A 17310-nucleotide genomic window follows, 5' to 3' on the forward strand; every position below is an offset into this window, starting at 1 on the left:
CACAGACGACTGCTATTTTACCATTCTACTGCTCCTGCTCTGGATTATGTAAACTCGAATTTCTACAGATAATAAATGCAGAATATATGAATTGAGGTCCCCTGAAGGCACCAGTGAATTCATGCTGCTACTGCTGCTATCATCTTTTCCAAGCTTGTGATGGTCCAAGATTTAAGAGTGGGTTTTACAGTAAGAGCGTCAATGTCCAGTGTTGAGGGAGTCAAAGGTAGCTGCAACCTCAGCCAGTGCTGAAGCTTCTGTTGTCAATGTATGGATCACCATCATGATGAATCTACTGCCATCCTGGTCCCACGGTTCACTCTGGGACTAATCCTGTTTACACCTTGCACTGCTGGGTCAGAGACATTTTATAGAAATGGTTCCTTTGGGTTTTTCAAATATTTTTAAGTTTATTATTACTATCACTATTATTATTATTTGCAGTTTCTTAACATTGCACTCCCTCCCACTCTATTTGGACGTAAATATACAAGATCAGAGCCAATGTACATTTTGAAGATCAGAGAGTTATAGCTCTTAGAATGATTCCAGCCTTTCAAGACATATGTAATTTTTTCTAAAACAAATTTAAAATCTTTCCCATTAGAGTCCTTGTAACACATGGAAATAAAGCCCAGTCATTCATCCTACAGACATTCTGCGTGCTACAATGAATGCAGTTTGGACTCAGGTTGGGAAATTTGTTCTATAATGTATACAGATTGTTCATAACCTATATCCCCAACACACACACCAAACTGTACCAGTTATCTAACCAGAATTTTGATCCTGGAATTAATAAGACCTCAAGTTTCATGAGAAGATCATTAGGGAGCTTACTGAAAATGGAGAATCTTGGGTCTTACCCCAAACATACTGATTCAGTTCTGCATTTTAACAATCCCTAGAGAACTTTGTATACTTTGAAGGTTGAAAAACACTGTCATAGCCATCCACCAGCTATCATTTAGCCATCCTAAGTTCAAGGTTTTCTCCTTCAACCAATAAACTACCTGCTGTTTCCAAACGACTTCATTCATAAACATTATCTCTTACTCTTCACTATACTCTCAGAACTTCTCATGTATAACCCAAATTGATGGACTTTTTAATGAGCAGTGCCAGTTATAAATATCATTATTCTACTTTCAATCTGTGGAACTTCATGCTGAACTTATATTTCTCATAATACCACCTAGGTAATCTCCTCCAATTCACTACTAGTACTTCCCAATTTCCTCTGTTTCTTAAGTAATTTTGCAAACACTGTATGTTGCATCTTATTTAGAAGAAATCTTTAATTCAAGGATATAATAATGAAATCATCAACTATTTCTTGTGTGTTAGAATCTGTATCCACTGCACTTTGAAATGTCCTGATTATTTTTTTAAGGGTTATTTAGGTCTGCAACACTCTTGAGTTTGTACCAATGGATGTACATCAGAATCACCAAAGGGAAATGGTTTTAATTGCTAATAACTGTTTCTACATGCAGAGATTTCAATTAGATGGAAGTGTGGGTTCTCCAGGCATGCACATATTGAAAAGAGAGAGAGAGAAAGAGAATCCAGCAAACACTAAACTGAAAATCAGTTAAGAATCACTACTTCAAATTAAGAACTAAATTAAGAACCCTTCCAAGTGTCCCTTTGTACCACCAGCAATGTATTTAGCTTTGCCCCAAAATCAGAATAGTTCTTTTCCTAGGTAAGAGTTAGGCAGGTGTTATTCCTAGTAGCTCAACGATTTCTATGTTTACACCTTGTGACTGAATTCCAAACCAAGTCTCCAGACTCTAAAGACTGGATTATTTTTGCCCTGGGCGACAGCTTCCTAGACAAACAGGACCCTTCTATCCATCTTGGACTGCCTGCCCCATTCACTAAATTTATCTGCTGCTTGGATTTCCACTTATTACTTATTGTTTCCTTGCTGTGATGACTGCCATGGTTTTTGTATTTAGCTTGAATTTTAGCTAATTACCTTGCACACAACTGTTTTCATTTTGTACCATGACTTTCCTTATTTTAATGATGTTATATTTTAATTTTTAAAACTTACCTCTGGTCTCTCTCTCAAGGATGGGTAATCAATCAATCTCCACCTCTCAAATAACAGGTTCTCCCAAACTCCCACGTACCTTTCATTACTTGTATCCACATCACAAGCTAGTCATCAAACCACAGCTTTCAGAGAAATAAGAAGCACTTCCAAGGATTGGAAGGGAAGGTGTCACATTTAAGTATCATTAACTGACTTTAAGAAATATAACACCTTTAAAGATGATTGATTTTTCCAGGAAAAGAAACACTACCCATGAATAGTTCAATCAATGGTAGTTGATAGATTAATTTAACAACCCCCAACTGATTTAAATTTGTTTCTCTTTGAATTTGCCATCCCCTCTGTATTTGTTAGATGACCTTGGAAAAGCTTATTATTTCTTTGAGCCTGAATTTATAATCTATTCTACTGGGTAACAGTAAATACTCTGAAGGTATCTTGTGAGGACCTCAGCGTCCACAATTTTACATTCCATGAGACCACAGCACTTCCCCAAACCTCCAGGGACTCACATAGGGTTTATACATTTTTCCAAATAAAAATGAAAGCAAAATCCACAACTATCAGGTTCTTTCATATAATAAAATAAAACCATTTTAACACGAAGAAGTGATATCAACTCAGAATAAAAATAAAATCTTATAAACTTAAAACACATTTATCCTTTCAAAAAACTGTAATTTACATAATGTTTTTCTCATTTTACTTTAGACTTCTGAATATTTTGTTATGAACTGAGCAGTATGCATGTAGCACAATATAAGCCATAGAGCAGGTGTTCATAGCCGATTAGTTCTCCTCTTTTCTAATGGTACAATTAGCTAGAAAATTTCAGGAGAAAAATTATTTTATTTTGTAAAAGATTAAAATTTCCCTACTCCCTCTAAGCACTTATTTTTATTCTTATTCTACTTCCTATATCACATAATGAAACTCGAGACTGAGTTCTTTATTAATATTCACACAGTTTCCTCAGATAATTTTTATTTGAGAAAATGCAATTTATTTTTGAGTCTCTATCATATGCATTACAAGGAAAAACAATAAGGGTGGAAATCATGATTCCTATGGGATTTCCATGGGACTTTGAAATTTGGTGATTATTATACTTGAGTGAAAATATTAACTGTAAAAACTGTATAGTGATATTTGACTGTAATTTTAAGGCTTACACTGAATTCTGAATATAATGCACAGAATTCTGCTACATTTTTTAAATAAAAACATTTTAAATACTTCAAGGAACAACTTTCTTGATTGCACCATCACTGCTATTAGCTTCTTGATTGGATAATCATTATTTTTGCAGCAAGTGTTCTTCTTTACAAGAGGTAACCAAGTGCTCAGTGTTGGAATTCAAAAATGCAGTCTTATTCTCAAAAAATAAACATTGTACATTTCCTACAGCCTATGTTCCCTTGAGTAATATCATAACATACTCCCTTTGATTTATTTTTGTCCCTAGTTGTCAATTAGCTTAGGAGAAACTGTCATTCACTGCAGTGTCTTAAATTCTATGACCAGAGGTTTTCTAGTATGTCATCTGTCAAAATGTCAACAAGAAAAGGCATTTTTCTTTGTTAACTTTTAAGAATATTTTCCAGAAATACTATTTTGTTATCTGGCATACGTTTAAATAAGGTCCTCCTCAAGTAATTTTAAAAGCCATGAAAACATCAGAAGTCCACACACAGATGCCAAAAAGAAAATTTCAAAATATTCATTTATTTTGCTGTATCAGTAAAGCATTTTTATTTAAACAATAAAAAATAAATAAATCAACCAAAGAAGACACAAATAAGTGAAAAGATATCCTGTGTTCATGGATTGAAAGAGTTAATATTGTTAAAACGTCCATTCTACCGAAAGCTATCTAGAGATTCAATGCAATCCCTATCAAAATTCTAGTGGCATTTTTCACAAAAATTTTTTAAAAATCCTAAAAGTCATATGAAACTACAACCCTGAAGAACTAAAGCAATCTTAAACAAGAAGGACAAAGCTGGAGGCCTCATACCTCCTGACATCAAATTATATTACAAAGCTGTAGTAATCAAAACAGTCTAGTATGGATACCAAACAGACACATAGACCAGTGGAACAGAAAAGAGATTCCAGAAACAATCCCATGCATGTGTAGTCAACTAATATTTGACAAAAGTGTCAAGAATACAGAGGAGGAAAGGACAGTCTGATCAGTAAATGGTGTTGTTAAAGTTGGATATTGACATGCAAAAGAATTAAATTGAATTCTTATCTCACACCATACATAAAAATAACCTGAAAATGGATTAAAGATTTAAATGTAAGACCTGCAACTGTACAACTCCTAGGAAGAAAACATAGAGGCAAAACTCCTTAACATTGGTCTTTTCAATTATTTTTTTAAATTACATCAAAAGCAGCATTGTTCACAATAGCCAAGCCATGGAACAACCTCAGTGTCCAACAATGGATAAATAAATAAATGTGATACAAAAATGTTACTCAATATATAATACACTACCCATAATAAAGCCATAAAATAAAAGGAAATCCTGCCATTTGTGACAATGCAGATGACAATGTGCTAAGTATCATAATAAAAGGGCATTAGTAAGAATCAGTGGCATCAATCAGAAAAGCTCTTGTAGGATTTTACACCTAAATATACCTACAGACTGGTTTCTTCTTCTTGTCTCTACTAATGAACATTTGTTAGGTTCCAGAGTTCAAGAAGCACTTAAAATATTCAGTTTCATGTTGTTTATATAACTACTTAATTATCTCTAAGTGAAATACAGACACAGAAGGACAAATATGGCATGATCTCTCTTATATGTGGTATCTAGGGAAAAAAAAGATGTCGAACTCATAAAAACAAAGTAGAATGAATGGTGGCCACCAGAGGCTGAAGGGGTCTGGAGTGGATGAGTAAAAGGGAAATACCAAAGTGTGCAAATTTTCAGTTATAAGATGAATAAATTCTGGTGACTGTAATTAATAGTAATGTATTGCATATTTGAAATTTGCTAAGGAAGTAAATCTCAACTGTTCTCACGAACACACACAAAAAAGGTAATATTTGAGATTACAGAAATGTTAATTAGTTAAATTGTGGTCATCATTTCACAATGTATACTAGCGTATACATATATCAAAACATCACATTGTACACTGTAAACAGGTGGAATTTTCTTTGTCAAAAAATAAATTAAATTATATTTGAAAATAAAAACCATAGATAAGCCCAATGTTTTTGTACAAAGAGAACTTTGCAGCTGGAGTAGTGTCATACGAAATGAATGTCTTTTTAACATAAAGATAAATAAAACAAACTATAGGAAGTGCTCAAATTACAATTACCTACCTTACATGGTTGATGTTTCAAAATTCTGTAGGTCATTTGTTTGACACATCTTTTCTCACAGCAAGATGTTTGAAAAAGAAGGACAAAAATATAGAGTCTGATACAACCCCAAATGGGCATAAAGGATGATATGCTTTCATACTTTGTTTTCATCAGATATTAACATATTATTTTCAAAACTATATAACTATACAAAATAAAATATAGAGTGATCATTAAATGAAAATATAAATTAAATGCAACTAAATATTTTTAAATGACTCGAAGTCTGGAACCTAAGGAGAAGTATGTATTAATAGTGGAAAGACAAATAAAAGTGTATAGGTAAGTATGATGTTAGCCAGTAGGTACGATTTTGTAGATGTTTCTTAACAAGCTGAGGAAATTATTCTTTATTTCCAATTTGTAGAGTATTTTTTTATTCACAAATTGGTGCTGGGTTTTATAAAATTTTTTTGTATCCCTTGATAGGATTATATGACCTTCCTAACTTTACCCTGTTACTGTGGTTAATATATTTATTGATTTTTGAGTATTTTTGCATATTATATCTATTTTATACTAATATATGTTTAATTTAAAACATGCTAAAATTATGTTAAATTTAAATTGAAATGTATCATATTAAAAAACAGAAATCAAAACTCAAAAAAGTATACAGGTAATTTTAGGTTGTGAAGTCTTACAAGAGCTTTTCTGACTGATGCCACTGACTCTTACTAATGCCCTTTTACTCTGATAAAAGTATAGTATAAGCTCTACTTCTGTTGCTACTCATTTGCAACTATGATTGTTCAGAAACTTATAAATATAATTTTTAAAGAAGAGAGAGGATAGAAAGTTTTCTTTTTCCTTTTCCTGAAAATATTTGAATAAAAGAGAACAGAGAAAAGGAGAAAAAAAGGTTAAAAAGTTGTTGTTTTCTTTTAAATGCAGATGTGTATATAGGTTTCTAGAATTAAACTGTGAAAGCATGTAGAAATGTTGGAAGGGAAATCTGGACCTGTTGTTTGGGTAATCATTTGTCTAAAAAGCTTTACAGGGTAAACTGAGGTGGCAAATATGAGCAGCTACTACTACGTGCGAGACCGAACAGCTACCAGTAGGTGCAAGATAATTAAAAGTAAAGACTTGTTCTTAAGTCTTTACATGGAATACTAAGTCTATAATTCCTTAAAGAAAACTGTATTAAAATATTTTCTATACTACTCAAAATGTATTAATATGTAATTATAAAAAGACATCTGACCAATAGGCATTCAAGGTTAATTTAGTCAAATATAGGATGTTTGCTTTATCTTAATTAGGTATGAATCTTGCTAATTTAATGAGAATTTTTTGTTGGTGTCCCCATGACTCAGACCGTCTATATTTGGAACATGAATTATAAAAATTTCCAGTCATTTACTGCATTCAAGAAAATCTATCAGTATTGGTTTAGCTACATTGAAAAGACTGCTTCAGATAATAATACAGGACAACTAGCTGAAACACTGTAATCAACAATTATATCTTAAATGTAGCATTCCGTATATCTTCAGTTAATAGCAGATTCTGAGGTACTGCCTTTGTTCTCTTTGCTCATAATCTTTCAGTTTCCTTGTATTTTATTTAAGTCACTGGAGACAGCCCTACTTGTATATTCAGAGTATTCTCCTGCCTCTCTGGGCTGAGCATGTGATTCTTCATTTCTGTTGGCTTACTGATGCCTCCGATAATCTAATGAATTCTATGAATTCACTGCATTCTCTTCTTACAAAAATGCTCGTGTTTATTGTTTGAGATAATGTATTCAAATTGTTTACATATATAATTTTTCATACAATTTTAGATAGTTTCCAGATACTCAGAAGTCCCTCCATATTCTCCCTAAGAAACTGTAGATTCTAGGGTAAGAAGCTGTGTTCCAAAGCTGCAAACTCTTTTTTGAGATTCTACTTCAAAGGCAAGTTCCATAAAATAATCAATAAACTACACTTGAATATAATTAATAACCTCTGCTTTGCGGAAGATAATGGCACTAGAATGAGAAGACAAATCACAGACTATGAGACTATTTGCAAAAGACATCTGATAAAGGACTGTCATCCAAAATAGACAAAGAACTCTTAAAACTCAACAATCAGAATATGAACCTCTTGAATAAAATTGAACAAAAGGCCTGTGCAGACACCTCACCTAAAAAGATATACAGAGGGCAAATAAGCACATGCAAAGATGTTCAATACTACATGCCATGAGGGAATCAAAAATTAAAACAATAAGCTACTACTATTCACCTATTACAAAGGCCAAAATCACAACCACTGACAACACCAAATACTGGCAAGAATGTGGAACAACAGGAACTCTCATTCACTGCTGGTGGGAATTCAAAATGATACAGCCACTCTGGAAGACAGTTTGGCAGTTTCTTATAAAACAGAACATATATTTACCCTACAGTCTGGACATCATACTCTTCAGTATTTATCCAAATAAATTGAAAACATTATGTCCAAACAAAAACTTGCACATGGTTTAAACAACTTTATTCATAATTGCCCAAACCTTGAAGCTACCAAGATGTCCTTCAATAGGTGAATGAGTAAATAAACTGTGGTATACCCAGACAAGGGAATATTAACCAGCACTGAAAAGAAATGAGTTATCAAGCTATGAGATGACATGGAGGAACCTCAAATGCATATTACTAGGTAAAAGAAGCGAATATGAAAAAGCTTTATATTATATGATTCCAACCATATGACACTATGGAAATGCAAAACCACAGACAGTACAAAGATCAGTGATTATCCATCAGGGGTTAGTGAGAAGAGAGATGAATAGTCAGAGCATAGAGGGGTTTTATGACAATAAAACTATTCTGTATGATAATATAAGGGCAGATACATGTTAGTATACATTTGCCCAAACCCACAGAATTTACTGCTGCCTGAAATATACAAAGAGGCCAGAATCCTCAAGAGAAAACTTACCCCAAGATGGCAGAGAAGGAGGACATTGCCTGATGATTCCCTTCTTCATTCATGTAAAATAAACTCAGCTGCTTTTTCTTGGCAGAAAGTTACACAATTTATGTCACATATTTTTCTTTCTCCCATAAAAGGAATGAGATAAATCTTCTATTCAATCTATAAAAGAAAAAATTGAATAAAACCTGTGTAAGTGTAAGCAGAATTTATTTATATTTTTATACATTACCAACTTCCAGAAAAGTCTCTGTAATGATTTATAATAAAAACACAAAAGTCTAATTTTAAATGAAGGCAGAATTTTAAAATGTAAACACCACTGAGTAGAAAACAGCTCCACACTTACAAAAAGCCAAGGGAGTGGGGAAAATTTTTAGATAATAACTTACTATCTGTTAAAAATGTATTTCTTCTTTGGAAATCTGCCAGCTTCTTAATATCTTTTAACCCTGAGAGAATTTTATCAAAGGAGTTTGAAATAGGAGAGCTTTCACAAGATATTGGACAGTAGCCTTTTGTAATAATTTTTATAGTATAATATTTTCTAATTACTTCTAGGCTTTATGTAAAAATCAACTATTAGTTGAAGGTGATGCCTACACACATAGATATCTCCTTTAGTTGATGTTCCCTTCTGAATATGTCCTTTCAGTTTTAGTTTGAGATTGAGGAAACAATGAAAATACAGATCTTCCTGAACTTGGGATGGTGTTACATCCTGATAAACTCATCGTTGAGTTAAAATGCATTTAACATAATGTACTGAACGTCATAGCTTAGCCTAGCCTACCTTAAACTTACTCAGAACACTTACATTATTTGGGCAAAAATCATCTAACGCAAAGACTATTTTATAATAAAATGTTGAATATTTTATGTAATTTATTGGATACAGAACTGAAAGTAAAAAACAGAATGGTCACGTGGGTACAGAATGGCTGTAAGTATACAGGCTGTTAACCCTCCTGACCCCCATGACTGACTGGGAGCTGCTGCATTTTGAGGGAGTATCATGGCACATCTCGCTAGCCCAGGAAAAGATCACAATTCAAAAAAGTACAGTTTCTACTTAATTCATAGCTTTCACACCATTGTGAAGTTCAAAAAATAAAAAAAATCGTAAGTCAAACCATGGTAAGTCGGGAATTGTCTGTAGTTAACTATTCTTCCTCCTTATTTCAACTTGACAATTCTCTTTTTTTTTCTTTGTGTAGAGAGAGCTCTGCATTAATTAATTTTATATTTCAAAGGCCATTAAATTTTATGTAGGAGTCCTCTTTTTTAAAACAATCAAAGTAGATGAGCTTTAAGTAGGTAATAGATAGATGACAATTAAATATATGAAAAGGTGACATCTAGCTCAACATGGTGGGCTAGACACATGAATTTACTTCCCCAGATTCTATTTATATAAGTTGTACCAAAAGAAAAGATAAAATCCATAAAAATCATTGAGAGTATAGAGGAACAGGCATCAGAAGCAGCATGGAAATTTGCTGAAATCTTGATAGACAGAATATAAAAGTGGATATATCAATGAATATGGAGCAGACATAAATGTAAAACCTGAAACCATTAAACTCCTAAAAGAAAACATAAGCAGTATGCTTTTTGACATTGATCTTAGCTGTATTTTTTTTTTTTTTGGTCTCTGTCTCCTTAAGCAAAGGAAACAGAAGTAAAAATAAATTAATGAGATTATATCAAACTTAAAAACTTCTGCACAGCAAAGAAAACTATCAATAAAATGAAAATGCAACCTACTGAATGGGAGAATATATTTGCAAACAATATATCTGATAAGGGGTTAATATCCAAAATATACAAAGAACTCATAAACTCAACACAAAAAACCAAAAATCTAACTAAAATAGGCAGAGGACCTGTATAAACATTGCCATATATATTTTTTTAATTTGTGAGGCTGACAGCAATTTTTACTATATATTGCCTTAGGGAATTAATCTCTTTGTTGTAACTGTCTCTATTATTCTGAGGATCAGGAATGCAACCTTATGTCTGTGCTTTCTTACAAAGAAAATAATTCATTATATTGGATATAAATTTAAGACTAACAAATTCACTTGTCTGTTAAACTACAGGCAATTGAATGATAAAAGACAATAAAAAATGCACGGAGCTTTGTGGAAACACTACAGTAATTCAAGGCAACTTCAGTTTAGAGTATCGTTTTATCAGACCAGACTCATGGTCCATCCAACCTATTTCCTGTTTCTGAGAGATGGCAACAGGTACAACCATCTGAAAAGTTCATGAAAGACATCAAAGCTGGATTGCATACTGAAATTTCTAACTTATTAAACATATATTACAGCATCAATATTCATGAGCAGATCAAAATATTTCAAGCTAGTAAATTCGTATATTCAGAGAAAATGTACAGTTCAATTAGACCTTAAGGAAAGTGGGAAAACTTGTGGGTTCCCACAAACAGAGAAACATGGCAAAACATGGAAAGAAAACAGAATAAACTGTGGCCAGATTTGCATTCTTTTACCCACACTACCAAAGACAACTGAATGTCTCATGGAGTGTGATCCTCTTCCAGTTTTCCCAAATAGGATCCCTATTTTAGTAGTCATTATGATCAGACAATCTTTTTTGCAATGTAAACTGTAATTAGTTTAGGGTTCACATATGACTTAGTTCCTATCAGGAGAAAGTTTGAGTAGGAAGTTCAAAGATGACTGCATCACACTGAAAGGTGTCAATAAGTAGAAAATTGTGAGATGCGGAAAGAGTTAACTAGATCCTGCAAGTTGAAGACAACTTCTGCGATTCACTGGCTTCTTGTGTGTTCCATTGTCTTCGGTAAGAATCAGTAGTTGTGTCCTCATTGTTCTGCCTGGCTTTCTCCAGCATCACTGTTTTGAAAAGGTAACGAAACAACTCTCCTGGTGCTCTAAAGAGGGATTCAGATAGACCCTATGTCTAACCGGACATCGTGGACCTCGCCAGGGAAAAAAATATGTTCTGAAAGTAATTTACAGTTTTCTGAGAGAATCCAATCAAGAAAAATCCCTAATGTTTTTCCTGAGAAGCTTAACAAAATCCTTCTGCAATTGATAAAAATAATGGGGGTCAACCACCCTAACCCAAGTGAATCATTTTCTTTCATGGCAATAAAATTTTTAAAAGTATAAAGCTACGAGTAGCACTCTGGGTTTTTTTTAATTTATTTATAAACATAGCTTATGCACTTGTTGAGAATTTATAAACAGGAAACTAGATAGAGCTGGCCATATGTAACTGCCCTTAATATCTTGTTATAGCTCTTCTCCCTCTGCGTGTGTGTGTGTGTTTTCTGGGTGTAAGAAATGTATACATTGCGCAGAATCTCTTTTTTGTAAAAGCCACACTATTATTTAGCATATTAATGGTTCTGTGTTGTCCTACAATAAAGTAACCTATTTAACTTTGTTTTAACTGGTATTTTCTTAACATATTTAATTTAAATTTTAAAAAAACTTAACACTAGACAGAAAACACTGTTTCACAGATCACCAGTCAGCTAAATGTGGCTATAAATTCTTGATGATGATATGCTTTGCTCATATTCCTTCTTAAAGTGAATAAAGGACATATCAGATTTGGTAGGATGTTGATCATTATAAACTGCATGGAAGCCTGCCTAGAATGTTTACTGCAGGAGCTGCTAAATTAGAGGTGAAGCTAAGGGGACATGAGGTGGTTCACAAGAAACATCTCTTGCAAGGAGTGTCCTAAGACTATTTCAGTCAATCTGTAAAATATGGATTGCAATGTTTTCATGAGAAAATTGTGACATTTATTTGTTAACTAGTTGAAACTTCGTATGTAGTTTGGTAACTTGAACCACTTAAAGTTACTATCTCTCAAATGAGGCCTTCTTGATTACATGCCTACTCTAAAGACTGAATAACTGATCTGAGCAATTAATTCACCTGGGGTGTTCCTCAATCTAACTAGCATGCGTGCACACGCACATACACTTGCAAACATGTGCACATACTAATGATACAGCACTGTCAATGCTGAAATATTTTTTTAAAAATCACAAACATCATAGGCCATTATAAGCATTTGAGTTTGTAATCCTTCCAGGGAAATCTTGTTAAGTGGAGTCTTCCTACTGACCTCCACATAGATTACTTTTTAGACTCTAGGCTCTAGACTATACTTTGGTTGCCTTTTAGTCAGGAAGCTCTCTCTGTTAACAAGATAATGGAGTTATAACACAGACATGATGACAGTGTAAACAACCTCTGAATGTCACTTCTTTGTTTAATATAAAAAATGTGTACACGATTGCACCTCTAAAGCTATCCGGAAGACAATAAAGTAAAAATGAGAATTTGGGGGGAGGTTTACTGCAATATTTGATAGAAACAGTCTCACTGGTATATGTGACCTATACGTCTTGATCTAAATTTATTTTTGGAAAGAAGAATGGTCAGTACTAACATATAATCTTCTTATTTCAATATGATGAAAATAAAATTTGAGGAATGTTTTAAAATTACACTCTTCAATTTAAAAGAAATCCTGTCACTAATCATGAGTCTAAATTTTGTGGTTAGCATTGTTTGAAACTATTTGAAACTATCTTTATCAAGTGCAATTGTTGAAGGACATTGTCACTTTACTGAAATATAATGAATCTAAGATTGTAATTCTTTTCCATCTCTCAGGTTCTACTTAAATTCATTCATCAAGAGCAAACAACTCTTAAAATGATATAACTGCTGGAAATAAAAATTATTACTGTTTTAAATAGGAAATGAGCTATTCTTCATTTTCCTCAGCCTTATGCACAGAATATGAGGAAATGAATCAAGTGCATAAGAAAATTCTGAATATACTTAAAACTGTATGCTTAATCTCTTTATCTTTAATAATCCATGGGAATGCAGGCTGACAAAGTATTTGGTTCAATTTGATTTCATGTAAATAATGAAATTATGAGATTAGCTTCTTTCAGAGCCTATGAAATAAGGCAGTCAAGGCTCAATTATCACTGGAGTATTGGCTTTCTTATGAAACAACTTGGTCACTTTCTTATCACTCACTAACCCCCAACATGCAGCAGTCATTTGATAATTGCTGAGAGATCAGAACCCAGCTAATCTCTGCACTACAAGTCCTTATTTTGTTTTACTGGTGTCTGCTTTAAATTGCCTTTTTAATTTTACACAGAAAAATAAACCAAGTTTAATTTGAGACGTTCTTTAGTAGGAAATAACACACACTAGGCACATATGACCACTTAATATCTATCCATGATCCTTAAATGAGTGGTTTCCTTTTACTTAAATTCTAGGAATACTGAAACATCCACTGAAACATCCAACCTAGTTGCAAAGTACCATCCCACAGTTAAGTATAATAAACACTGTAGGTTACTGGTTACACTGTTCTTTTCAGTTTGAAAGAAAAATTGTTTTAAAATATCATGTTGTCATAGTTTGATCAAAAAGGGGAGAGGTTAAAGTAAGACATAAATCAAAAATCAAACATGGCTATTATGCTATTACTGTGTTCTGGAAAAATATTATGAAATGTATAATCATTGCAGAATAGAATAAAAAGAAATCATATCACATAAATGAAACTGAAATGACTTAAGAAAGGTTAGAGAATTTTACTGAATTTTATAAAGCAGGCACAACAAAATTTTTCATTCATTCTCTCACTGGGAAACCAAACCTCTTAAGGTGGGAAAAAAGGCTAATGGAAACGTAACATAGAAGATGCTACCTTTTACTTGAAAAATCACATGCTTTTCTAGAGATGTGAACGACCTGTCATTTCAGGAAAAAAAATATATATATAGCTTTGGTCACATTTAATCAGTACATTTTTAAAACAGATATATTGTTCAGAATCTTTCAATCACAATAACATAGCTAGAGAAAGTCTTGTTATTTAAATTGTTAAGTATTAAAAAACACTAATGAAAAAACAAACTGATACCTGAATTACCAGGAGAGTGTAAGAATTAAATAGGAATTTAGAATACCCTTGTATAACTTTCAAGTGATAAAAACTCCTCAAAAAATTAGACTTGTAGCTGCTAAGCAATCAAGCTTTCTAGTCTAATAATTTTTAGTCTAATAATAACTTTAATGTATGCACACCTTAATCATTTTAAGGCACTTTCAATGTCTCTAGCGTTCATAACATTCTCTGAACTAAGTTCATTAATATTTAACAAATGAAGAAACTGAGGCCATGTGAAAAGCTAGAGATGGAGCCAGTGTTGAAAAACAGTTTTTGGCTCCAGATCCACCAGATAGCTTCCAAATTAGAAGAGTTAATTTTATCTTTATCTGTTCGTACCGTGAGGTGGGCTCCATGAGGTGGATTTTGTTTCTTATCTGGGGTATTGATTTCACAGTGGATTCAGTAAAAATTCATCTAGCTTTAATCATATGGTAGGTGCACTTTATGAAATTATATTATTCTTCAGAAAACAAACAAAAATTTTTTTAAAAATGGTATTTCTCTCCAGGACTGCCCTTTTCATTCAGAGTAAATGTTGCAGCATTTATTACCTACCCTACCCTATCCCTGCTGCTTTATTCTTTCTCCCCATTCCCTGCTTTATTTTTTTATCATATAATTTTTCACAATTTAATATACTATATATTTCACTCAATTTTTAATTTTTTTCTCTCTCCACTAGAATAGAAGGAACATCAGGCCAAGAATGTTTGTATGTTTAATTCAATGTTATATAATCCATGCCTGAAACATACTAGGTGCTCAATAAATACATAGTGAATAAGTGGATGAATCAATTAACCAACAATGGAAAAATGCACACAGTTGCATTGCACTCAGGTACTGCATTCCCCTTGTGGTCCTACTACATCCTATGCAGACTTCTATGAAACCAATTCTCATATTTCACTGTACTATTTTTACTGAAAATTTTGAGATAACTGTATATTCCCTGAAGTTGTAAGAAGTAATACAGAGATGCCATGTACATTTTACTCAATTTTCCCCAATAGTAACATTTTGCAAAACTATAATATTACAACCAAAATGTTGAAATTGATTAAATCCACTGACCTTACTTGTATTTCACCAATTTTATCTGTACTCATTTGAGTGTGTGTATGTATTTAGTTTGATACAATTTTATCACATATCTGTATGTTCATATATCCTCCACAGCAGTCAGGATACTGAACAGTCCATCACAAGTATCGCTCATGTTGCTCTTTTATAACCACAGCCCCCTCCCTCCCACTGGCAATCACTAATCTGTTTTTTATTTTAATCATTTATTATTTCAAAAATATTATATAAATGGAATAATATATTTTGTAACCTTTAGAAATTGGGTATTTTCACCCAGCATTATTCCCTGGAGTTTCATCCAAGTTGTTACATGATTCAAGAGTTAGTTCCTTTTTATTGAGATATATATATATAGTTTCCATGGTATGCCCGTACATTAGCTAGTCACCTTTTAAAGAACATGTGGACTGTTTCCAGTTTTTGACTATTACACACAAAGCTGCTATGAACATTTGTGTACAACTTTTGTATGAACACAAGTTTTCATTTCTGTAGGATAAATTCCCAGGAGTATAAATGCTGGGTCATAGGGTAATTACATGTTTAGTTGTATAAGGAACTCTCAATTTTTCTACCGTGGCTGAACTGTTTGCCTTCTCACCAGCAATGTATGAGTGATACCATTTTTTCACATTCTTGACAGCATTTTGTATTGTCACTTTTTTTAGCCATTCTGAGAGGTGTGTAGTCTTTTTTTGTTTGTAAGATGGTTTCTCTTTTTCTAGAAATATTTTGGATCTGAAAACCAACATTTGTATTATCCATTTCTATAATTCCAGTACCTAACATACCATCTGGCATATAATGGGTGCTTGATAAATATTTTTTGGATAGATATTTTTGGATAAATATTTATTGGATAAATAAATAATAAATTAATGGATTAAAGCACTTTTTTATATTCTAAAATTTTAAAGTCCACCATATTTAGATATTATACTAACACAAAAAATGATAGCTAAAAATAAAATCTATACTGTAATTAAAATGAGCTATCACACATACAACTAAAACAAGGAGATATTTCCATTATAGTGATTAAATTTCATGAATATATTGCTTGAAATTATGATATTATCAGCTGATTAAATTTCTGAAGGCATTCACTGCATTATAAGTATGTGGTGAAAAAATGGTCTCTGAAAACTTACTGATATGATTTCACAATGCAAAGATTATCCCAGAACAATCATTGTAGTTATTTCACAATAGAATTCTTATTGAAACTGAGCATACTGTAAGTGAGCATTTTTAGAGAAGATAACATTTCATCATGAAAAATTATGGCAGCATATACTATATTAGTAAAAATAACATTTTCACCTCCCTTCACAAATCAGGTCAGCTATTATATTATCACATCAAATTACTATAGGCTCCATACACAAAAACCTTTCTCAGTATTAGATGAGAAAATAGAATTTTACATTTAGTATTCATTTTGCACAAAATACTCTTATTATCCAAAAATATGAATTGGTATGGAGTATGCAGTGAACCAGCTGAACTCAAGGTTTCATTTCTTTTTAATTTAGGGGGGAAGAAATATGAAAGGCTCAAAATGAAATTACTTCATCAGAATTCACATTTGATTTTCATCTTTTCAGCTACCCAGCTGCATCAATGCTCAACTGACTATACTCCCAGCTGCATTATTCAAGGAAGTTATTCAAGAAGGAATACTTGCAACATGTGTTGTACTGAGTAGCAAGCTAATTAAAAGAAATTTACAGCTGGATTTTTAGAAGCTTTGATCTTAATTGTGATGTGCTGAAAATGCTTGTTGGTTGGATTTTGCTCTTTATACCCTAAATCAGAAAGTCTTCCCTTGT

At 32.6% G+C, this 17310-nt stretch overlaps 1 protein-coding gene across 1 annotated transcript in view; it reads right to left on the reverse strand.

Moving 5' to 3' along the window:
- Positions 1–10552: 10552 nt before the first annotated feature.
- The window catches only part of SI (sucrase-isomaltase), a 69342-nt gene continuing 62584 nt past the window's right edge, over positions 10553–17310 (reverse strand). The window contains exon 35 of the mRNA XM_064476918.1: positions 10553–10651. Coding sequence (XP_064332988.1) covers positions 10553–10651 — 99 coding nt within the window. The remainder of the gene's footprint in view (positions 10652–17310) is intronic.

This window comes from Camelus dromedarius, chromosome 2 (assembly GCF_036321535.1).
Source record: "Camelus dromedarius isolate mCamDro1 chromosome 2, mCamDro1.pat, whole genome shotgun sequence".
Lineage (NCBI taxonomy): Eukaryota > Metazoa > Chordata > Mammalia > Artiodactyla > Camelidae > Camelus > Camelus dromedarius.